The 24561-nt window shown below is 37.2% G+C and overlaps 2 protein-coding genes across 2 annotated transcripts in view; one reads left to right on the top strand and one right to left on the bottom strand.

Annotated features, from left to right (window-relative positions):
• The window catches only part of PolH (DNA polymerase eta), a 419141-nt gene that overhangs the window by 130419 nt on the left and 264161 nt on the right, over nt 1-24561 (top strand). The gene's annotated exons all lie outside the window — the stretch shown is intronic.
• On the bottom strand, nt 18100-23442 carry LOC148949482 (larval cuticle protein A3A-like). Its single transcript, XM_089093499.1, has 3 exons — nt 23405-23442; nt 20172-20291; nt 18100-18614 (listed from the first exon to the last, which is right to left on the bottom strand). The coding sequence occupies exons 1-3, from the start codon at nt 23408-23410 to the stop codon at nt 18162-18164; spliced, it is 579 nt and encodes a 192-aa protein (XP_088949625.1). The 5' UTR covers nt 23411-23442; the 3' UTR covers nt 18100-18161.

Raw genomic sequence — 24561 nt, 5'->3', positions numbered from 1 at the left:
CTGTCCCAATTCTTTAAGAACGACTCCTGAAACACTGTGTTTCAAACACAAAGATCGTTTAATTAGAACAATATTAACTTTTTTAAAAGTACTAAAAACCTTAGCTTGAAGAGCAAAGTGTTGAGGAGGCGCAATCTCCCTCACATACGTAATAATTTCTGTTCGTTTTAAGTTTTAATGCCGCTCCTTATTTTCAGTAAAGAAAAACGTGTTTTTTTACTTAATAAAAGGACCTGGGAGCTATCAAGCCATTTTGAAAGGGATTGCCGTTTTATAAATTCTGCTATCAAACAGTTCGTCGTAATGAACTGTAAGTTGAAGGGACTCGGCCCAATAGCAATCAAAACTCTAAAAAACGGATGAATACGGGAATTTTGTATCAATAATTTTTATATCAATAGATATATGAAAACAATTGGTTTTTTACTCTGATTCCAAATATATATGATTCATTAAGTTTAGTGTTGTCCATCAGAAGCTATGAGCCTGGGGAAATTCGCCTGATTTTCAAAAAGGGGAGGGGCCTAAAAAGTCAAGGAATCTTAGTGAAATTTACAGCATGAGATTGTCAGAAGAAAAATCAAGGATTCGTGTTTGTGTTGTTGTTTTTTTTTCCTAGGGAAGATTCTATCAAACCAATGGTCCTAGAATATCGTGAGAGGGCCCATCAGAATGGAAAATAAAAGCTATAGAACCCTTTTTAAGTGACCAAAAAGATTTGAGGGCAACTACCCCCCTCCAATACCCCTTTTCCCCCCAAAGTCGTCCAATTTAAATTTTTAGATAGTCATTTGTTCAGCATATTTGGAAAGGTCCAATACCTATGCATTTGGGTATATAATGACCCCTGCTGCTTCTGAGGAAAGGACTGTAAGCTATGAAATTGGCCCATTGTTGACACGTAGTATTTGTTAATGGGAAGTATACAGATATATTTTGGGGGAGAGGGAATTCTGTGATAAGGGGATTTTCAACGGGGAGAATTTTACGTGGGGGGATTATCCGAGAGTTAGTTTTTCAGGGGAAATTCTTTGCTGGGGGACTTTGTCAGAATTCCTGTAAGAAATGTGGATATTTACCGGGGGAAATGTTCAGCAGAATTGGAATTCTCTGAAGGATTTTTCTGTGTGTTTGGGGGGGTATCTAAGGGATAAATTGTCCATAGGGAATTTTCCATGAGAAAATTCTCCACGGGGGAATTTTTGCGGGAGCAACTTTCCTTTCGGAGGGTTGCGGGGGGTTCCAGAAAAATTTCCCATGGAGGAGGATTTTTGGCATTATTTGAAAAATGATCAGAAATTATAGTTTTTTTCAAATGAAAGGATGCTAATGAGAGTTTTCATGCAGAATCGTCAGCAGAGAAATTTTTCGGGAGAATTTTCAGCGAGGACGTTATTATCCGGGGGGAGGGGTATTTTACGTGGGGAGCAACTTTCCATGGAGGAATATTCCATAGGGGGAGGGAATTTCTCATGGAGAGGGAGCCGGTATTATTTGTAAAACAGCCAAAAACTAAATTAAAAAATTTTTAATTAATGAAAGATCTAAAAATCAGTCGCTTCAGTGTTCTCCTTGAAGTAAGCCTATTTTGCTTCTTCGTTGCTCAATCACAGTAGCATCAATGGTATATCGTTTTTTTCAGATTTTATTTAATTTTAGGGTTAGATTGTTTTAGATGTTAGTTTTTAGAAGCGTTTAAAGCTCCTTGTTTTATACAGGCGAAATTAATGCGTCGTTTTAGTTTGTCTTAACTTTTTAATTATTTAAAAAGTTCATGAAAATTGTTGATATTTGTAAGTTACCAGTAATTGAAAAGTTTTTTCAACTGAAAGTAAGGAGCAACATTAAAACTTAACACCGAAAGAACTTATTAAGCATATGAGGGGGTTTGCCTGCTAGTCAATACCTTGCTCGTTACGCTGAAGTTCGAATTTTGTTTCAATTCTTTAAGAATGACCCCTGAATCACAGAGGTCGTTTAATTAGAATAAATAGCTCTTTTGAAAGTACTATAAAAATTTAGCGTAAAGAGCGAGGTCTTGACTAGAGGGTGAATTCCTTAGTACCGTTAGGGTTCTGGTGCCCATGCTTACCTCATTAGCATAACTGTATTTGCACGAAATTTGCATAACCGGCTATTATCCTAAAGGTCATTAGCATTACTTAATATTCAGGTCATGACAATTATATGAATAATTTTTTTTATTTGGGATGAATGAAACTGGTCATATGACAAGCGCTTGGGTAAAGTAAATCGGACGCATTTTATAATACAAACCGAATTTTAATTAATAAAAAAAAATGATAAATTTGTTACCCCTTTTTTCTTATGGCATGTGCTTGGGTAAAGTAAACCAGCAAACTTGTATTACTTGATTCAGTTGCTATGGCAATTTTTTTTTACAGGGAACTTATGATCATCCATATTTCAACATCCAAGGGACCCTCAATAGGACTACCCCTCCCCCAACTCCCCCCAACTTTTATGGACTTAGAATTTTTGGACTTAGAATATTTTGGACTTTGAATTTTTGGAACTTAGAATTTTTGAGGACTTACTTTTTTTTTACTTACAATTTTTTTCGACTTAGAATTTTTTTGGAGTCAATATTTTGTACTCCGTTTTGCACAAAATTCGATGAAGATACGCTTCTTTGAATAAAAAATGTGGTTCAAAATGTTTTGTACTCTGTTTTGCCCTAAGTTCAATGAAGATACGGTTCTTTAAATCAAATGTGTGGTTCAAAATGCTTATTTTTACTCTGTTTTGCACAAATCTCGATGGAGATACGCTTCTTTGAATCAAATATATCGTTTTGCATACATTTGTTTTGCACAAAGCTAAATGAAGATACACTTCTTTGAATCAAATGTGAGGTATGCGAGCTATGTGCAAATCAAATGTGTCTACTCTGTCATTCCCAAAGCTCAATGATGACACGCTTCTTTGAATCAAAAATGTGGTTGAAAATGTTTTGTAGTCAGTTTTGCACAAAGCTCAATTAAGATACGCTTCTTTGAATCAAACGTTTGGCTCAAATGTTTCGTACTCTGTTTTGCACAAAGCTCGAACAAGGTACGCTTCTTTGAATCAAATATATTGAAGATGAAGATAGGTTTCTTAAATCAAAGGTCTGGTTCAAAATATTTTTTTACTCTGTTTTGCACAAAGCTCGATGAAGAAACGCTTCTTTGAATAAAATGTATGGTTTTGCACACATTTGTTTTGCACAAAGCTAGATGAAGATACGCTTCTTTGAATCAAATGTGTGGTATGCATGCTTTGTGCAAATCGAATTTGTGTTCTCTGTTTTTCCTTAAGCTCGATGAAGATATCCTTTTTTGAATCAAATGTGTGGTTTAAAATGTTTTGTACTCAGTTTTGCACAGAGTTCGATGAAAATAAGTTTCTTTGAATCAAATGTGTGGCTCAAATGTTTATGTGCTTGTTTTGCACAAAGCTTGAACAAGGTACTCCTCTTTGAATCAAATACAATGGTTCAAATGGTTTTGTATTCTGTTTTGCCCAAAGCTCAATGAAGGTACGTTTCTTTGAATCAGATGAGTGGTTCAAAAATTTGTTGTGATCTGCTTTATACAAAGTTAGACGGGGATACGTTTCTTTGAATCAAGTGTGTGATTCAAAATGTTTGGTACTATGTTTTGCACAAAGCCCGCTGAATATACGTCTCTTTGAATCAAATATGTGGTTCAATATGTTTTTTTTTTTACTCTGTTTTGCACAAAGCTCGATGAAAATACTCTTCTTTGAATCAAAATATGTGATATGCGAGCTTTGTGCAAATCAAATGTGTGCTCTCTGTTTTTCCCAAAGCTCGATGAAGATACGTTTCTTTGAATCAAATGTGTGGTTCACAATGTTTTGTACTGTGTTTTGCACAAAGCGTGATGAAGATGCGTTTCTTTGAATCAAATGTGAGAGAGAGAGAAACAAGCCAACAGCCAGTCAGAAACACAGGCACAGAGAGAGAGAGAGAGAGAGAAAGAGAGAGAGAGAAAGAGAGAGAGAGAGAGAGAGAGAGAGAGAGAGAGAGAGAGAGAGAGAGAGAGAGAGAGAGAGAGAGAGAGAGAGAGAGAGAGAGAGAGAGAGAGAGAGGCAAAAGTACTTACAAACTCTCAGAGTCAGAGACAACATAGGACTAAGTTAGATATAGAGACAAGCAAACACCTGCTCAGACACACAGGCAGAGAGACTGAGACAGACAAAAACACATTTAAACACACAGATTCAGACAAACAAACACACAAAGACAGACACGGGGACAAGCAAACATCCGCTAAAACAAGTCAGACACAGACACTACTACCTGCTCACAATTGGTAGGCCTATACTTGAGTCTGAAATAGGTAAAGTACGTTTTTACCAAAGTCTGAGAGAGATGATTCGGATTTTTTTTTAGAGTTAGAGACATATGAAGTGGGAATATGTCAAGGCTCCGTCAGACACAGGCACTACTACCAGCTCACAAGTGGTATAATAGAGTCTTAAATAGGTGATTGAGGTTTTTTACCAATGTCTGAGAGAGATTAATGGGATTCTTTTTAGAATTAGAGACACATGAATTGGGAATTTATCAAGATTCAGTCAGACACAGAAAGACAAGTGGTATACTAGATTTTGAAATAGGTGAATTAGGCTTTTACCTAAGTCAGAGAGAGATGAATCGGATTCTTTTTAGAGTTAGAGACATATGAAGTGGAAATTTATCACGATTCAGTCAGACACGGACACTACTACCAGAACAAAAGTGGTTACTGGAGTCTGAAATAGGTCAATTAGGTTTTTACCTAAGTCTGAAGGAGACGATTCGGATTCTTTTTAGAGTTATAGATATATGAAGTATGAATTTGTCAAGATTCAGTCAGACACAGACACTACTAGCAGCTCAAAAGTGGCATACTTGAGTCTGAACGAGATGAATTATAGGTTTTTACCAACGTCCGAGATGGATGAATCGAATTCTTTTTAGAGTTTGAAACATGTTAAGTGGCAATTTATCAAGATTCAGTCAGACACAGACACTACTACCATCTTACATGTAGTAGACTAGAGTGTGAAATAGGGAAATTAGGATTTTACCAAGGACTGAGAGAGATGAATCAGATTCTTTTTGGAGTTAGAGACATATGAAGTGGGAATTTATCAACATTCAGTCAGACACAGACACTACTACCAGAACACAAGTGGTTTACTGGCGTCTGAAGTAGGTGAATTATCTTTTTGCCAAAGTCTGAGAGAGATTAATCGGATTCTTTTTAGAGTCTAGTCTACATGTAGTAGACTAGAGTGTGAAATAGGGAAATTAGGATTTTACCAAGGACTGAGAGAGATGAATCAGATTCTTTTTGGAGTTAGAGACATATGAAGTGGGGAATTTATCAACATTTAGTCAACACAGACACTATTACCAGCTCACAAGGGGTATTAGTGGAGGAAAGATACGGAAAAAAAATGGTCAAACCTCGGGGAAATTGCAACAGTATTATTTTTTACACCAAAATGTTCAAAAAAATCAGCGTAATCACACAAAAAAAGTCCCCCCGAATCCCCCATGCACAAGTATCCCAAATTCGCCCTTGAAGGGGGAAAAAGAGGGGGAAAATCGATTTTTGTGGTTATAAATATTTTGGAGTTTAAATAGTTGTTTCCTATCAAATCAAGCATGCTGAATCCAAATATGAATTCAGATTTTAATTTTTCAGTACCCTAATGCCCATTTCTAACCATAAAGGGCAGAGGGTGGCGGGGTAAAACTTGAAATTATGAGGTTGCTGGATTATTTGGTCGTTTCCTATAAAATCAATGGTGGCGAATTCCAAAATGAAGCTAAAAACTTGATTTTACGTGGTCAAGTACCTCATCTTACCTAAAACGGCTGTGAAAGTTGACCAACATGAACTAGTTATTTTAATCACTTATCAGTTGATTCACCATTTTCAATCAAGATTGGAAGGGCACCTTAGAATACGAGTCTCGAACAGTTTAATTTCAAATCAGTATTCCAGAATCCCCTTCCACTCCCCCTCAGATTCCTGATTCCATTCCTTAGTGTCATTATTTATAGTCAGTGGAGACATCTACCATAGTACTTGATAGAAGACTGGCGTGTTCGAGGCTATATACAATGTTTGTGCCGTTTTTTTTTACTTACGCAAAAAAAAGACAAAAGAATAAAATGGGATCTGTGATTTTTAATTGACACACTGCACAATCTCGGCTTCTGCTCTTCGTACTCAGAAGTAAAAAGATTTGAGAGATGTGGAGCAGTATATCAAACGTTGTTGGAAGAGTCCAAAGAGAAAGCACATTTTTTTTTCAGTATGTAGGAGACAACGCCAATTATGATATTGCTACTATCGACGGCCTGAATACTTTTCATGGAATGGGTCTTATTGAAGTGTCTACACCTGAGTTTCCGGCAACGGAGCTTTCAGTGCCAAGAAAAGAACTAAGTGGAAATGAGATGAAGTCAATCGGCACCATGCCATTCTACACTTACCAAAAACCCGCCAAGTCGCAACCAAGGACTTTTGTTTGCTTGACAAAAAATGGTGACAGTGAAAGGAGGTTGAAACGCTCTGGCGCATCTCTGGCTTTTTCAAAAGCTCATATATGAGCTGGTCGGCCTTTATATGGTCAATGCACCAAAAGCTACCTCATCCGGGAACATCGAATATTCGTTTTTTGCCAAGGATTAACCACAACCCAAGCGATATCTCCTGTGTTTATTCTATATTTATGCATGCTAACGAGCGCGCTAATCGAGCTGGAAAAAACTCAAGTCATTATCTTTGACCAACCGCTTTACTGGAAGGCGAAGTGTATCGTCGTTGCAGAGCCTGCCACAAGTGCTTTAAGAAATGCTATTGTTGTCCTGGGTGGATTTCACACACGCATGAGTTTCCTAGGAGCCATTGGCTTCCTTATGGCCGACCCGGGACATTTGGAAATCCTAAGTCAAGTATATGCGCCTAACACTGGGCGTAGTATGTTACAAGGCAAAGCTGACTCTCGTGCAGTGAAAGGCCATGGTCTGTTGGAGGTAGCCCTTTATGCGAACCTTTTATCATCAGAACTCGGTAACAGAGCGTTTGATGGCAATGACATGCTACCAGAGCAAAACGGCGTACGAGTCTCTCCTTGAAGGAGATGACATCGACGGAGTGCAGGTGTCGGAAGCAGCAGAGCTTACCCATGAAATAGTTCATAGTGTAAAAGAACGATTATCCGAGTCCAGAACTGTCCGTGTTTGGTTTCACCATCGAGAAGTGCTTGGAATCTTGAAAAAAAAACATGAAAGGCGAAAGAAGTTGCAACCTTGAGGTTGATTTACGGCTGTTATTGGAATCGCTTCCGTACTTCTCTGCGTCTGGCCACAAACATTAAACGGCATCTACTTGGCTGTTCGTGCAGTCGATTTTCAGTTGAGGAAAGACAACCCAGGGCAGTACAGAACGTTACAGGAATACCTGTTCATCTGAAGAACTGACAACTACTGGGCAGCACTTTCTCCTGATTTGGTGGTCGAACATATGTTAATGAGGAGTATGAAAACGAGTGGCGGTCTGACGAGAGATAGAGGCATGACTGAATTACAGCAGACATTTTGGACATCTGCTATGCCTACTTTGGTTCTAGTTAACGAACGCATGCAGAAACTGACTGGCCTCGCGGAGTTGACTATTGAAAATCACGCAGAAGTGATATCTTCGAGGAGAGCTAGAGACTTGGCGGACATTGAAAAGATAGTTCGACACATTGAGCCCCTAGAACCCCTCAGGCAGGAATCACAGCTGTTGAACGTGGTTACTGGTGTCCGCGCTTCATCATCTGTAAACGTAGACGATGCAAAATCTGGGAGAAACGACTCTGTAGGATATGGAAGCGAAAGACATTGGCAAATATGTTTTCAGGAGAACGGAGAAAGCTGTAAATATGACTGAGAAGTCATCTGTGGTGATAAATAGCGAGAGGGTAATGGTCGACCCTGCTCTAATCTTTCATTGCCTAGCTGCAGTGGCTAGCAACAGTGGTTCTGACTTGAATGAGGTTCTGTCATTTGAGCTCTGTACTTTTCCACCATCGCTCTTTAGTTCGTTCGAAGTGATGAGGAAAGCCGACAAAGCCTCTCTAACAAATGCACTGATGAAAACTGAGGGACTTAAGGGTCGAATGACATTGCTATTCTTTCAGAGAGTCTTGGACGGTGGCTGGCTAGTCCATAAAATCCCATGGACTGCCGTATCCACATATTCTGAGGTGGCAGGATCTTACGCAGATTATGTCACAAGACATTTCAGACAGGCAGCGGTATTTTTGACTCATACACTGATACACCGACGACGAAAAATTGCACACAACTGAGAGAACCAAAGGTTTTTCGTGTCCAACGACTGAATTCTCTCTTAACATGAAGATCGCCAAAAGTAAGGAGGAATTTTAGGAATTTTTTAGAATTCCCAAAAATAAACAAGGCTTCATCGACCTACTTACTGAGAGGCTGACGAACTCAAGATGTACAGTTCTACATGCTCAGGATGATGCCGATGTCTTAGTTGTACAAACTTCAGTCAGTTGTGCTGAAACTTCATCGACCAATTTGATTGGGAATGATACCGACCTGTTAGTCCTTCTGCTGTACCATGCCAAGCTTGATGCATGTGATATCTTTATACAGACAGACACACATGGAAATAATGGATGAGTGTACGACATAAAAATGATCAAGATCAAACTAGGAACCGAAGCAGCAGAAAATCTACTCGTTTGCCAAGCAATTTCTGGCTGCGATTCAACATTTAGACTTCACGTTGTAGGGAAACCAGCAGTGATTTCCTTGTCACTTAAAGATGGGATTTTTAAGGATGCTTGCAAGATCTTCATGACACCAGGATCCAACCACCGGAAGATTGCCGAAGCTGGAGAGAATGCTTTGCTCAGCATATTCAAAGGGAAAAGCAATGAGAAGACCCTGAAGGATGTCTGGGTGTGAGCATTTACAATGCAGGTTGCAAGTGCAAATGTTTTTTTCAGGCAGAGCGGCTTTCACCGACTTTGGCTGCCGCACAGTATTACTTTTACAGGTGCCATTTTCAAATAATGAAGTGGCAAGACACGTCCAATTTGCTAAAGCCCGACGAGTGGGGTTGGTGCCTCTCTTCGTCACGGACTATGTATCTTTCCATTATGACAGATGCTTCACCAGCACCGGAGAGCCTACTGAAGATGGTGTGGTGCCAGTGCACCAGCGGTTTCGAATCACTCAGATGCAGCTGCCGTCGGAACCGTTTGCCCTGCAGCTTTGCCTGAGGGGAATGTAAAGGGGCGTTATGCACTAACGCTGCAGCAAGACAGGATGAGGACGATAACGAATACGAGCAGGAAGAAGAATTAGCTTTAGGTTGTGCTTTAAAATCAAAATGTGCTTGTGATTAATTTACCTGAGTTCTAAACGTTTTCTTTTATAACTGATTGATCTGAAGTTTTGATCTCGACTAAAGAAGTGGTTTTTCAAGATATTATACTTGGCAACCACTCATATTACAGGCCCCTTAAAGGTGGAAATGAGGTAAACAGTAAAAAAAAACTACTTTTTGACCTCATTTTTGGCAATACGGTACTTTATTTGATATAAAATGATCCTTTAGCCGCATGAATCCGGCAAATAATGATCTGCGTACTTTACCCCCCCCCCCCCGTTTTGTGAAGGTAAAAATTCATACTGGGGTACGGAAAACGTGATTTATGACGTCGGATTTGGATTCTTCATGCTTGATTTGATAGAAAACGACCACTTAAACCCAAAAATACGTCCAAATAGAAATTCTGATTTCCCCCTTATTTTCCCCCTTCAAGGGGGATTTCGGGTAATTGTGCAAGGCGGATTCGGGGGGATTTTTTTTTGTGTGATTAAGCTGATTTTCTGAACATTTTGGTGTGAAAAAAAATTCTGTTGCAATTTCCCCGAGGTCACACCGTATTTTTCCTCCACTATATACTAGGGTTTGAAGTATGTGAATTAGGTTTCCACCTATATTCTCCCTCCAAGCCCTCTTAGTCAGTTTCATAAATCGCTTACTAATCTTAAAAGAAAAAGATTATTGCGAAAACATATTAACTAAAACTAAAAACTTTTCAACTAAAAATCTACCTCTGATCTCTCTCAGACTTTGGTAAAAACCTAATTCACCTAACTCAGACTCTAGTATACCACTTGTGAGAGGGTAGTAGTTTCTGTGTCTGACTTGTTTGAGTGGATATTTGCTTTTCCCCGTGTCTGTGTGTCTGAATCTGTGTGTTTGTATGTGTTTTTGTCCGTATCTTTGTCTGTGTGTTTTTATGTCTGACTCTGTGTGTTTGTTTGGTGTTTCTTTCTCTCTCTCCGTCTCTCTCTCTCTCAATCTCTCTCTCTCTCTTTCTCTCTCCCTCTCTCTCTCTCCCTCTCTCTCTCCCTGTCTCTCTCTCTCTCTCTCTCTCCCTGTCTCTCTCTCTCTCTCTCTCTCTCTCTCTCTCTCTCTCTCTCTCTCTCTCTCTCTCTCTCTCTCTCTCTCTCTCTCTCTCTCTCTCTCTCTCTCTCTCTCTCTCTCTCTCTCTCTCTCTCTCTCTCTCTCTCCCTCTCTCTCTCTCTCTCTCTCTCTCACTTTGTGCAAAACAGAGTACAAAACATTTTGAACGACAAATTTGATTCGAAGAAGCGTATCTTCATCGAGCTTTGTGCAAAACAGAGTAAAAAATATTCTGAGTCCAAAAAATCCTAAACACAGAAAAACAGAGTACATACATTTGATTTGCACAATGCTCGCATACCACATATTTGATTCAAAGAAATTGTATCTTCATCGAACTTTGTGCAAAACAGAGTATAAAATATTCTGACTCCAAAAATATTTAAGTCAAAAATTTTAAGTAAAAAAAAAAAAAAAAATTATGAGTCCAAAAACATTCGTCCTAAAAATTCTAAGTCCAAAATGTTTAAGTATATGGGAAGTTGGGGGAAGGGTATTGGGGGTCCCTTGGAGGCTGAGATATGGCTGATCATAAGCTCCCCTTACAAAAAAATGTCATAGCAATTGATTCATTGGTGATATAAGTTCGCTTGTTTACTTTAACCCAAGCGCATGTCATAAGAAAAACAGGGGTAGCAGATTTGTTGTTGTTTTTTTATTCATTAAAATTCGGTTCGTATTATAAAATACGTCCGATTTACTTTACCCAAGCGTGTGTCATAAGACCAGTTTCATTCATCCCAAATAAAAAAATATTCATATAATTGAGATGCCCTGAATGTTAAGTAATGCTAATTCCTTTAGGATAGTAACCGGTTATGTAAATTTTGTGCTAGTACGGTTATGTTAATGAGGTAAGCATGGGCCCTAGAACCCTAACACTATTTCCCCTCATATACGTAATATTTTCTGTTCATAAGTTTTAATCCTGCTCCTTACTTTCAGTTAAAAACCTTTTTTTAATTTCTGATCGTTGATTATTAAATTGTGGGGGATTGAGTCATCCTCAAAGACATAGTTATTAGATTTTTCGACTATGCTGAACAAAATGGCTATCTCAAAATTTTGATCGGGGGATTTTGGGAAAAGAATGAGCTTGGGAGGGGGCCTAGTTGCCCTCCAGTTTCTTAGTCACTTAAAAAGGGCACCAGAACTTCTAATTTCCGTTTGAATGAGCCCTCTCGCGATATTCTAGGACCGCGGGGTTGATACGATCACCCCTAGAAAAAAATTAATTAAACACGCATCATCCATGATCTTTCTTTGGACAAAAATACAAAATTCCAAATTTTTGCAGATAGGAGCTTGAAACCTCTACAGTAAGGTTATCTGATTCGCTGAATCTGAATGTGTGATTCTATGACTTTTTGGGGGTGTTTTCCCTTTTTTGAAAATAAGGCAAATTTTCTCGGGATCGGAACTTTTGACTAAACTTGACTAACTTGATGGAACTTATATATCTGAAATCAGCATAAAAAATGGATCTCTTTTGATATATCTGTTGATATCAAAATTTCGTTTCCTAGTTTCGGTTACTATTGAGTCGGGTCGCTCCTTACTTAAAGTTCGTTACCACGAATTGTTTGACTGATAATTTAAGCATCTTAGATAAAAAAAAAATTAACTAAAAATTAGTGTGTTCAGGTTGCATGATTAAGTTTGAAAATCAATGTCAAAAAGACTGTTTCGCTAAGAATAGGAATAAGTGAAGGCGAAGAGGTGATGTTTAGTAATGAGATAATTGATCAATTAGACAGCTTCAGTTGTGTAGCGATAAAAGAATTTATATTGTGGTAATGGGAAGATTCACTACTGTGGTGATAGAGATGTTTTCGATAGCGCCGCGTTTAGTACTGAAGGGTACGTCAACTAGGCTAGTACCGCTCTCAATTAATGAAACAAAATTGAATATGTAGACATACAAATGTGGTTCCCCTCGTCTCGAGCTATCTGGAGATCAGATTCCTTTGTGAGCATTTACCATGGAGACTGGCGAACTAATTACCAATTATCGGACTAGACTCAGACATATAAGAGAAACAAACACATATAAAAAGACAATAGATTTATTTAACTTACATGCTTAGTTGTACAGCAACGGGTCACTTCAATGACAATAATGGTGACCGAAATTATTTGCGGTACTAATCGTTTCAGGTCTGAATTCATATTAAAATTAAAAAATACATTTACCCCACTCCCAAACGCAGTTCTTTCTTCCTGCGCCCGAGGGACTGCCTGCCATTGGCTCACGTGCACCAAGGACGCGAATCCTCGTCCAATAATCTCTTAAAGATTTTTCAGATGATTCAGGAGTTCACACAGTTTTTTGCCTTTTAAACTTCCATTGAAATATTATGCATTGCATTTTTTTGGCTACAATTATCTTAGCGAAATTCGAACGACTAGCGCCGTTGTCTGACTGAAGCTAGAAATGCAATTTCTCTTTTTGCTGATTAAGGACTTTTCATTTTTGCGACTAGATTTAGCTTAATTATAAGAAATTGGAATTATCTTTAGAAAGGAACTTTATTTTGGTATTTCAAATACATCACATCTTACTCATGGTACATATCACCCTTCCCATGAAATAATGACGCCCCGTCATTAGTTACTGCCCATTAGGAGTTTTAAAATTTTTCAATTATTTTTCTTGTTTTATTCTAAATCCCTATATAAAATTAATATACCGGAATCAGTTTTTTTTTGATTCTTGTTTTGCTACTATAATAAAGTTTTTTTTTTTTTTTTTTTTTTTGTATATCTAACACGGATTACTTTTACTTTTCCAATAAGGTTGGGACTATTCTACTTTTACATTAGTATTTTTTTGTCTATTTGACGTACTACATGCTATCTACACAACGCTAAGTGAATAACATGATAATATTACACATAATTCTACTTGTGGTACATACATGAATGATTTATAACATACAATATTTGGTTCATCATATTCACTGATGACATTAAAACACTTTGACTATTGGGATTTTTGAATTGTCAAAGCTGTTAGGAAGTAACACATGTAGCTTCACATCTAGTAGTCACCTTTCGTGTCCTTAGTGTACTACACCCTTCTGTTGTAAGTTACCGTCCTTCACTCCTTTTGTCGAGGCATAAATTTCGAAGCATTTACGTTATGGTTTCTTCGTGGAACAGTTCGAGTCTAGTTGTCTTCACACTGTAAGTTTTCCCTAATGGTCAACTGGGAAATGACTGTTAAATATCGTTCTAATAGTCAACTGGGAAATGATTCTTCCTACTACAGGTGTTGGTGTTTTTCTTCTCAGCATATAATTTTTTTTTTTTTGAGGCACATATAGAATTTATTATCGCGTAAAATTTTTAATTTGTGCCTTTTTAAACGGGTTGTCGTCATATTATAGTGACTCTCTTAATATATTTTATTTAAATTCAACTTCAAACATCTTCAACTATCGTTTGACTTCTAACATCGTTTATCTGGTGCTGCTCGATGGGGTTCTCAGAATTAAACTTTAAGTTGTCTTCAATTTCAGTTTCAACTATCTTCGAATATCTTTAAGTATCATTTAACTTTAAATGTCATCTATCGTGTGCTGATCGATAGAGTTATCAGAATTATACCTCACATTGTCTTTAATTTATTCTTCAAATATCTTTAATTGTCTTTAAGTGTCATCTTACTTTAAATATCGTTTAATATCGTTTAGCTTCAAATATCATCACTATACTGTCAAATTATTCTGGGGTCCATAGTGACTATCAACAGCGATATCTACGTATTTATATGTTGTACTGGCCGATGGGTTTCTCAGCGATTATGCGATTATATAGTTCGTTAAAGCACTTGATACTGAGGTTCAAATATAGTGTTACCTGATACATAATATGGTTAGTAGTCGAAGAAACGACGATCGAAGGTAACTGTTGTTTTCGTAGACGAAGCTGGGACGAAACTTGCCTGGAGTTATGGTGAGTACTCTTCGTTGGTTGGGATATGATAAAATAGATGTTACTGGGTCGTATCTGTACTGGGCAGCTTATTGTAATACTCAATGACCAAAGTGTCCATTTACTTTCCTGCAATAAAAACAACGCGGCAGAATCACATGTTCTTTTAAGTAAATACACATACAATAATTCACGAATTAATTGGGTTATAATTTCTTAGATATGAGACAGAATTAAATAAATACACTAATATTAGCACTCACAATGAAAATCTAAAACAGAAATGTCTTCAATTTGTTTTGATAACGAAAATATCGATATTAAATAAACATAATTTACCCTACATTATTAAGTTTGAGGTCTACTTTTACAATATTTTTCATGCCTGCATTGTACACGCAAGTCCGTGCTGTTTAAGAAACGCATGTTGCAGCGTCATAACCACACGGTTTTACGCAAACGATACTACGATGAGGGAATAAGACATAACAAGGACTAGTGGAGACCTCTATACCCACTAGTTTTCTGATGTCTTCCCTATTTCTTGGCTTAGACGTTCTCATGGGGCTCCAGGTTTAACGGCTGGAATGCAGAGGTTCTTAGTCTCGGGATTTTTCCGTAATTGCAAGTCCACATTGGTACCTCATATTCACTTTTCAAATAAGGTCATTAGATGCAGGATTTCCAAGCTTGCCTCCGTAGATTTCAGTTAAAGCTAGGCAAAGAATATAAGCATAATGAAGAACTGACATCAATATCTTTTTAGAAGGCTATTGTTTGAGCAAATCTTTCAGCACTAAATAAATAAATATTATATTAATGTCTTATTAGAATCCGTTAAGTGAGAAACATCTTCACATTAATAGGGAATTCCTTGTGGGTTTTACTTAGGCACCATTGGACATACGCAGGGTTCCAATCCATACATCTTAATTGATTAAATGGTTTTTAAATTTAACATATTATTATTAAGTTATAATTTCACATCCACCGTGAAATTCTACATATAAACGTACCAATAGGTTGTTTGGTTATAGTTACCAATTGTTTGCTATTAGTACATATATTACTCGACTAAGAAAAACATTAATGAGCAATGTGTAGGCCTAAAATAATTATAATCTGCGCTAAGATAAAATATTTCGGATAATTAGGCGCTTCTGTACTGCTAATATCTTGTTTTGGATTCTATCCATCCTAGTTCGGGCACAGGTCGAATTTTTTTCTCATGGAAAATCCGAGGGAGACTAGAGTCAATAAGGGAAGATATAATCGCGACTGACTTGCAAAATATTTCACAGAAATTAGAGCACAAGATGTGTCATAGATAGAACAATAAGATTAACGGACATTTTTGTCACCAAACTATAGAACGGTGATCTCTCTGTTATTTCATATGTCATAGATATAATGTAATGAAATTAAAACGCTTTTTTTTTTCTCGGAGCTATAAGAAAGTAAACTCTCTGTTTCTCTTTCAAGGCATTCTGATCCAAAAACGAAAACTTAACTAGTTCGCTGAAGTTTCTATTAAACCTTTAATTATTGTTTTGACTGGCCCTGATTGGCATAAAAATACTAATTTCTTACACTTGAAGGACTGAAAAATATTCCTTCCTACGATCGTTTACAAACAAAAAATTACAAAACAATCATGGGCCTTGAATTCCTCCCCGGGCTTCCCACAAGACGTGGTCCAACGCGAGTTGTCGTTTTCAGTAGACCACTAGCTTCCTACCTTTGGTTATTTTCTGTTCCAACCTTTCTATTATCCTTTGAAAGGGCATAGAAATAACACTAACAAAAATAACACTATCCTACCGACCGCGCCATTTGTAGCGATAAAAGAATTTATATTGTGGTAATGGGAAGATTCGCTACTGTGGTGATAGAAATTTCTCCTATAGCGCCACTTATAGCGCTGGAGATTGTGTCAACTAGGCTGGCGCCGCTCTCAATTAATGAGAGAAAATTTAATATGTAGACATAAAAATGTGGTTTCCCCTGTCTTGAGCTATCTGGAGATCGGATTCCTTTGGGAGCATTTACCTTGGAGACTGGCGAACTAATTACCTATTATCGGACTAGACTCAGACATATAAGAGAAACAAACACATATAAAAAGACAATAGATTTATTGAACTTACATGCTTAGTTGTACAGCAACGGGTCACTTCAATGACAATAATGGTGACCGAGATTATTTGCGGTACTCATCATTTTAGGTCTGAATTCATATTCAAATTAAAAAACACATTTACCCCACTCCCAAACGCAGTTCTTTCGTCCTGCGCTGTAGGGACTGCCTGCCATTGGCTCACGTGCCCCAAGGACACGAATCCTCGTCCAATAATCTCTTAAAGATTTTTCAGATGATTCAGGAGTTCACACAGTTTTTTGCCTTTTAAACTTCCTTGGAAATTTTATGCATTGCATTTTTTTTGCTACAATTATCTTAGCGAAATTCGAACGACTAGCGCCGTTGTCTGACTGAAGCTAGAAATGCAATTTCTCTTTTTGCTCATTAAGGACTTTTCATTTTTGCGACTAGATTTAGCTTAATTATAAGGAATCGGAATTATCTTTAGAAAGGAACTTTATTTTGGTATTTCAAATACATCACATCTTACTCATGGTACAGTTGCCTAGGTAGTATGATTAGTAAAGATGTTGGATGCAGAGAAGATGCTAAAAGTAGAGTAGCAAAGGCCCAGGGTGTTTTTTGACAGCTGAAAAAAGTTTGGAAGAATAACAAGATAAGGCTATGAACCAAGATTAGAATATTGGAAGCTGCGGCGATGACACTGGTCTAATATGGTTCTGAAGCGTGGGCGCTACAAGTAATGGAGGAGGATTTGCTATATGTTTATCGGAGATATTTCCTATAGATTTTTTCGGGTACCCGACTGACTGTCTGTATCTCAAACAGTAAACTGTACGCAAAGTGTGATTCAATCCCTCTTTTTAGGGTTATAAGGATAGAAAGAATGAGATAGCTTGGACACTTTCTGTGGATGAATGTTGACAGATTGTCAAAGAGTTTCCTTGGTGGCCAACCATCTAGGGCCAAACGAAAAGCTGGTCGTCCCCGAATGGGGTTGGAGGATGTCATAAGGAAAGATTTAAGGGAAATGGAAAATTTTTGGGAGGGCGTAAAGAGCGAGGCTTTGCATAGATTGGGATGGAGTGGGAGCGTGCGTTGCTGTGTTTGCCTGAGGTGGATTCTTGATCCAGTGAACTAGCATTAGTAGTAGTAGTCTCATCATATTATAATGTATTTGTGCTATGGCTCACACATAACAGCTTATCGTAATGGTGAATGCCCTTTCAGACATTAAAAACACTGACCCTTACCTTTGGCAAGACAAAGATGAAAGAGCCAATTTTTGGGATGATTTGTTGGGACGATAACCTGATGAATCTTTTTCAACGTTCAAAATCGCCAAGTTATCTTGCAACTACATGGAATGGGATGTAACCATAATATCAACTAAATCTTAAGCCACTATAGGCTCATGAGAGCCCTAGCTTTAATAAGAAAACCCAAGTTTAACTTGGAATCCATTTAAATCATTTTGTTTTTATGAAAATGAATATACTATAAAAAAAAAGAATAAGATATCGATTTAAGACAAGATTCCTCAATGAAGTAACTTTTATTCTGGTATAAAAATAACGAATAATAAATTCTATGAATATCTAGTATTTTGGCTCATAAGCAGGTGCTTTGTATGAAGGAGTTGGGTATGCTGGTGCCTTGTATTCTGGGGCAGGGTAGACTGGTGCTTTGTATTCTGGAGTGGGGTATGCTGGTGTTTTGTATCCTGGAGCAGGGTAGGCGGGTGCTTTGTATGCTGGTGCCTTGTATTCTGGAGCAGAGAATGTTGGGGCTTTATATTCTGGAGCAGGATAGGCTGGTGCTTTGTATTCAGGGTATTTGGCTTCACCAGTGTATTGAACATCAGCGTTGTATCCACTGTAGGCATCAGCAGTATAGGTTACGGTCTGTACGCGACCGTCCGGGAGGAGAACACGGTAACTTCCCTTGGTGTATCCTTTGTCGTCTGTGACCTGCTCATGTGCGTAGTCATTGTAGGTGTAGTCATCCTTTACGGCCCAGGCAAATTGATATGGGGCGTAGTCGTATTTGTACTGCAAAGAAAGGTTAGGTCATTTACGTTTCATATACTATTGTAAACCTAATAATAGAGGGGTTTCTAGTTAAAAAAAAAAAAAAAATTATGCCTGTAGAATGCGTTCGATTCACATTGCTATTTTTGACAATTTGCCGTAAGGCATTTAAACACATTAATTTCTGTTAAATCCGGGTTAGAAGAACACTTGAGAAAATCTAGTTTTTATGTCATTTCAAATTTAAGCTATCCAGTGTAAAAAAAAAAGAAAATTAATTACCATTAAAAGACATTGAAACTTAAAAGTTTGTTCAAAAGTATTTGCGTTGTTTTGGCTACCAAATTGTTCTCAAATACAATTTACACCCTTTATTTTAATGGCTTCGATGGATGGGCAAAGCTAATAGGGTACTTACTAAGGTCTGAAACTTAGAAAAGGTTGTTGAATAGTCATTCTACGATTAAATATTTGTCTATCATACGATTAAACATTATACGATTAAACATTTGTCTTTTGTCGATCATTGTGTGTATCATTTATCTATCATTTTGCAAGGCTCGTATCCTAACCTTAGCCCTATGTTTCACTGCGCCATTGCTTCAGTGATGTTAATACTAGGTTTGACCAAACTTTAGTAAGTACATTTTTATATTATGAAAAATATGTGAAACTCAGTACATCAGTTGAATCGTTCAAACGACAAATCAATTACGTATATCGTACGTATTTTCGGTTTTAATCTTTACATAATTTACAATCAACCATGAAGGTTTTTGAAGAAGTTTCCTAATAACAAGGATAATCACCACACAACTTACACCTACGCAATGGAACTTTATTTTTTTAGACGAACGGGTAGACAAAATGGAAAATAAAATTTGAAAAATAATAGAAACTGTAGTATTTTGAGAAAGGACAATCTTTCTTGCAAATCCAATTATATCTATGAAATATGTCATAGTTTCCTCCCCAATTTATAGAGAAGTTTGAAATCCCCTCAGCCTGGTCTTGCAGTACGCAACATGAAACCACCAAGTCTACCAAAAATCCACACACGTGATATCTGCACCGCTCCCCGAGGAAAGAGCTCATCATCGGCTTGGCACCCTCGCTGTATGAATTAAAATTGTGCAAAGCAAAGCGGTGCAAGAATTCCAATGTGGAAAACGACTGATTGTAGGTGTATAATATAAGTTAAGCACATTTACTTTGATATCGAACATCTGTGACACATTGTATATTGATATTAGATGGCAGGTATACGAATATTCGACATGAGGAGTTGCTTTATCTGTTATATTTTGATACCATATCTGTTTGATTTATTCTGAATATGATTCGAGACTTTTATTAAATGAAACAAGACTTAAATTGACTTATTTTCTGTGTATATATTTTGAAAGAAAGACTAATCCGTAATTTTTTTCTTTTACTCGAGTTGTCTAGCAACTCAATTTCTTTAAAGTTCTCAAATAAGCTCAGTATTCTTGCACTATTTAGTAGTTTTATTATTATCCCTTTAAATGGTCTTTTAATATTGTTGCACTAACAACAAGAGAAAAAATCCAAACTTACGTCTGCTGCTTTGTATGCTGGCTTATATTCAGCTGCCTTGTATTCAGGTTTATATTCTGGCTTTGGGTAGTCCTGGGGTGCAGCAAATGCAGCAGCAATCAAAGCACAAACGACGAATCCCTAAAATTCACAAGTGAAGTGTAAAACCAAATATGTGAATTAAGATAATGTGTATTTAAAGCGAAGAAACAGCCATGTGCAGAAATAATATGAACTTGCGTCAGCGATCTCTACTCTTCCAAACTCCTATCCCAAAGAAAACCCATAAATTAATTACATAGATGGAACACTTCAATAAATCAATAAACAAAGACTTTCTTTTAACACATTTTCAAGATACCTCGCTATTCTAGTGATAGATTGCGCAGACGTACTTTTTAAGACATTTGGAATGGAAGTATCAACTCAACTTTCGCAAAAAACTTTCGCACAAGCAATGCACCTAATCATCCTTTTCATCTCTACAAAGCGGGCAAGTTTACCTGCCGTCTTTTTGTTGCCAACCTTTTAGGTTTTGTACAAATTGGAAGGCATTTACCCCTAAGATCAATTCAATAAGGGATATATTCAGGTGGCAAATGCACCTTAAGCTGGAACTCCTGTCCATAAACTATCTTAATATCATAAAAAAAAAATCTTAAAGTTTCCCAGTATTTTTCCCCCTCACTCCATTTCTGAATTATTTGATTTTCTAGCACAATTTTAATCTCTGTTTAGGATTCGTACGAGATCATGAATTAAATATATTACCGAAATTAGCAGAAGTTATATCATTGAAATTACAACCCCCCCCCCCCCAAAAGAGAGCAGTGTGTTGGGCAGGCACGAACGCACCTTTTCACTCAATCAATTTACGTCAATATTTCTTATTCATCCCAATTTCATGGTTCATTTAAAGCTTTATTTGAACCATTGACAGAATTTGGCTGATAGAGGGAGGGGGTAAATGAAATTTCCCGTGCCGTATTCCGAGAACGGCATTTGAGCTTTTTTGTTAAAAACTAAAAAGTACAGGCCGTATCTTCAGTATTTCGTTTTATTAAACAAAAAAAAAAGTTTTTTCAACTGAAGGTAACGAGCAACATAAAAAATTTAAAGGACCAGATATTATTCTCTGTATGAGGTGGGCTTTCCCTTCCTCAACCCTCGCTCCTTACGCTAATTTCTTAAAGCTCTTTATTAATACTTCTCATTCAAATTCAATAATTTTTGTGTTGCAGCAGTCTTTCTTAAAGGATTGTGACAACAAGTCAAACTTTAACGTGAAGAGCGAGGGCTGAGGAAGAGGCAGCCCCCTCGTATACGGAACAATTTCTGTTCCTTTTAAGTTTAAATGTTATTCCTTCGGTTAAAAAAAAACTTTTTTTATTTAATTTATGTCAGTTCTTCAAACATGCCATGAAATCCCCTTTCCTACCATTTTTGGTGTAAAATTTTCCTTAGAAACTAAACCCTCCAAGGTAATTCTCCCCTTGGCCCCCCCCCCCCTGCTTGAAATTCCGCCCGAAAGCATTTGCGAATATTTCCCAATAACAAATGCTATATGTGAATAACTGTGTAACTTACAGCCCTTTTCTCAGTGAGTATGGGGGTCATGTTATCCCCAAAGGTATATTTATTGGACTTTTCAACTAAGCTGAACCAAATGGCTATCTCAAAATTTTGATCGGATGTTTTTAAGGATAAAATGGGAAATACTTGCCCTCCAATCTGTTCTGTCACTTAAAAACGATACCATAACTTTTGATTTACATTCGAGTGAGCCCTCTCCCAAGCTTCTAGGACTGTTAGTTGGATACGATCACCTCTGAAGGAAAACACGCATACGTGATCTTTTTTCTGGCAAAACATAAATAAGATTCCACATTTTCGTAGATAGGAACTTAAATCCCCACAGTAGGGTCATCTTATATGCTGAATCTGATTCTGTGAATTTTCGTTAAGACTGCTCGACTTTTTGGGGAAAAATTTTCCTCCTTTTTCGAAAATCAGGCAATTTTTCTCAGGCTCGTAGCCTTTAATGGGTAACATTAAAATTAATGAGATTTATATGTTTGGAATCAGCATAAAAACCAATTCTTTTGATATATTCATTGTTATTAAAAGTCGTGTTTTAGTATCGGTTGCTACTGATTCGAGACTCTCCTTACTTACAGTTGTTACCACGAACTGTTTGATAGAGAAACATTGTAAGAAGTATTTAAACATTAACTTGAAAGAAATGGCGTATACAAAAGTTTTGGATTTTGTACTTCTAACTTTAAGCATTATTGCGACTAACAATAGTTAGGAACAGGGCGTATATGGGACTTTCGTCCATAGGGGGGGGGGGGGTAAGAAAATATTTTGTTCGAGGGTTGCTACCAAAAGAATTTTTTTATGGGAGGGATCAGGTTTTTACCCCTGTATTTTCGATACCAACTTACGAGTCGAAGAATTTATTTTTCTTTTTTGAAGAGAAGTAGTTCTTTTACCTGCATTTTTACAACCAGTTTAAGAGTCGGAAATTTTTTTGTTGTGGAAGGGGGGTCGAAACCTTGACAGTAATATTAGTAAAGATGGTGGAATCATTGAAGATGTTAAAAGTAGACTAGCCAAGGCTCAGGGTATTTTTTCACAGTTGAAAGAAGTTTGGAAGAATATGAAGATAAGTCTGCGAACCAAGATTAGTAGAAAGCTGCAGAGATGAAAGTGGCCAAATATAGTTCTGAAGCATGGGTGCTCCGAAAAACGAAGGAAGATTTGCTAGATGTTTTCCAAAGAAATTGCCTATGGATTGTTTTGGGTACCCGTGTGACTGCCCGTATTTCAAACAGTAGGCTGTACGAAAAGTGTGGTTCAATCCCGCTTTCTAGGGCTATAATGAGAGAAAGGTTGAGATGGCTAGGGCCCGTTCTGCGGATGAGGGATGGCAGATTGTCCTTTTTAGCCAACCGTCTAGGGCTAAATGGAAAGCAGCTAGTCCGCAGTTGGGGTGGGAGGATGTCGTAAAGAAAGATTTAAAGGAAATGGGAACTTCATGGGAGGTGTAAAGAGGGAGACTTTGAATAGATTAGGATGGAAAGGAGCGTGCGTAGCTGTGTTTGCCTCAGAGGGCTTGGAGCTGTTGTGAGTTGTAGCAGTAGCAGTTTATAATACTATGGAAGTATTGTAAATAGTGTACTAATGTGGTATTCCATGTCCTAATACTGAAAAATGGCTTAAAGAAATGAAAATATAAACATGGGACTTACTTTCATTTTTTTTCTTTTTGGTCTTGTGAGTAATAGCCTTAAAATATAACTAATAGTAAAAATGAATGTTTAGGATGTTATATATGGTTTAGATTCATAAAGAAAAAAGTGACCACACCCTCCAGTCACTTTTAGCCAACTTGGATTTACAAATGCTTAGTTCCTTAACCTACACCGATTTGTGGTTTAACTATGGAATCCGTGTTAATCATTATCTAATCCCGCGAACATGGGTCTGCAAACAAATGCAGACGCATGTAAAGGCTGCAGTAAAACCTGCCTAAAATGGACCTGGCATTTAGCGTAATTAATTTAATTAATCGATCTTTTTATTAATACTAAAAGAAAATAATTACAAAAAGTAAGGTTTTTACACGCCCAAGAAGCTTAGCTTGTAAAGGGCCAACAAAACAAAATAGAACACTATTATAAAACACAAAAAAAGCGCATACATATACAAGCACATACAAAAAAGAGAGAAAAAACATAAAAAAACAACACTGGAACAAGACAAGGACATTTATGAAATAGGGGATTTAGAAGAAAACTTAAAATATAACTAAAAAAAAATCAAATTAAGACAAGAGATTAAAAATTAGGATAGAATCGAAAAATATAGTAAATGAAGAGAAGAGAGACATATAAATTAGGATAGAATTAAAAAAAAAGTGAGAAAAATTGCTAAACTGGAAAGACCCGGTGGGAAACTGCATTTGCAGAAAGAAATAGAGGAACATCAGGAGGGATGGAGTTCCATAGTAGAATTGATTGATAAACAGGAGACCTCGGACCTGCTGTTGATGATCGTTTAGGTAAAATGAATCTGCGATAAGAGCTACGTAAAAGAGAAGAGTACCTACCTGAGCCTGACAGAAAGAAAAACTGCTGCAGAGACGGTGGAAGTGTACCTAGAAAAGCAGAATGCGCTAAATAAAGGTAACTTTTACCCACAATACGATCCAGCGGAGCTATTCCAGTATCATTATAAAATCAGAAGAAGGGTAAAACCGAGGTAGAAGAAAAGTAGCCTTCACTGCCCTATTTTGGGCTCTTTGAAGTAAGCAGAGAAGAGATTTATTAGTACTACCCAGACAGAACAGCAATAAGAAAGGCAAGGAAAAATAAAAGCATAATAAAAAGAAAGCATAACATCAGGG

The sequence above is a fragment of the Artemia sp. Qi Xiang Cuo genome, chromosome 8, assembly GCF_049724085.1.
Source record: "Artemia sp. Qi Xiang Cuo chromosome 8, ASM4972408v1, whole genome shotgun sequence".
NCBI classification, from domain to species: domain Eukaryota; kingdom Metazoa; phylum Arthropoda; class Branchiopoda; order Anostraca; family Artemiidae; genus Artemia; species Artemia sp. Qi Xiang Cuo.
This window is presented reverse-complemented; position numbering and strand designations above follow the sequence as displayed.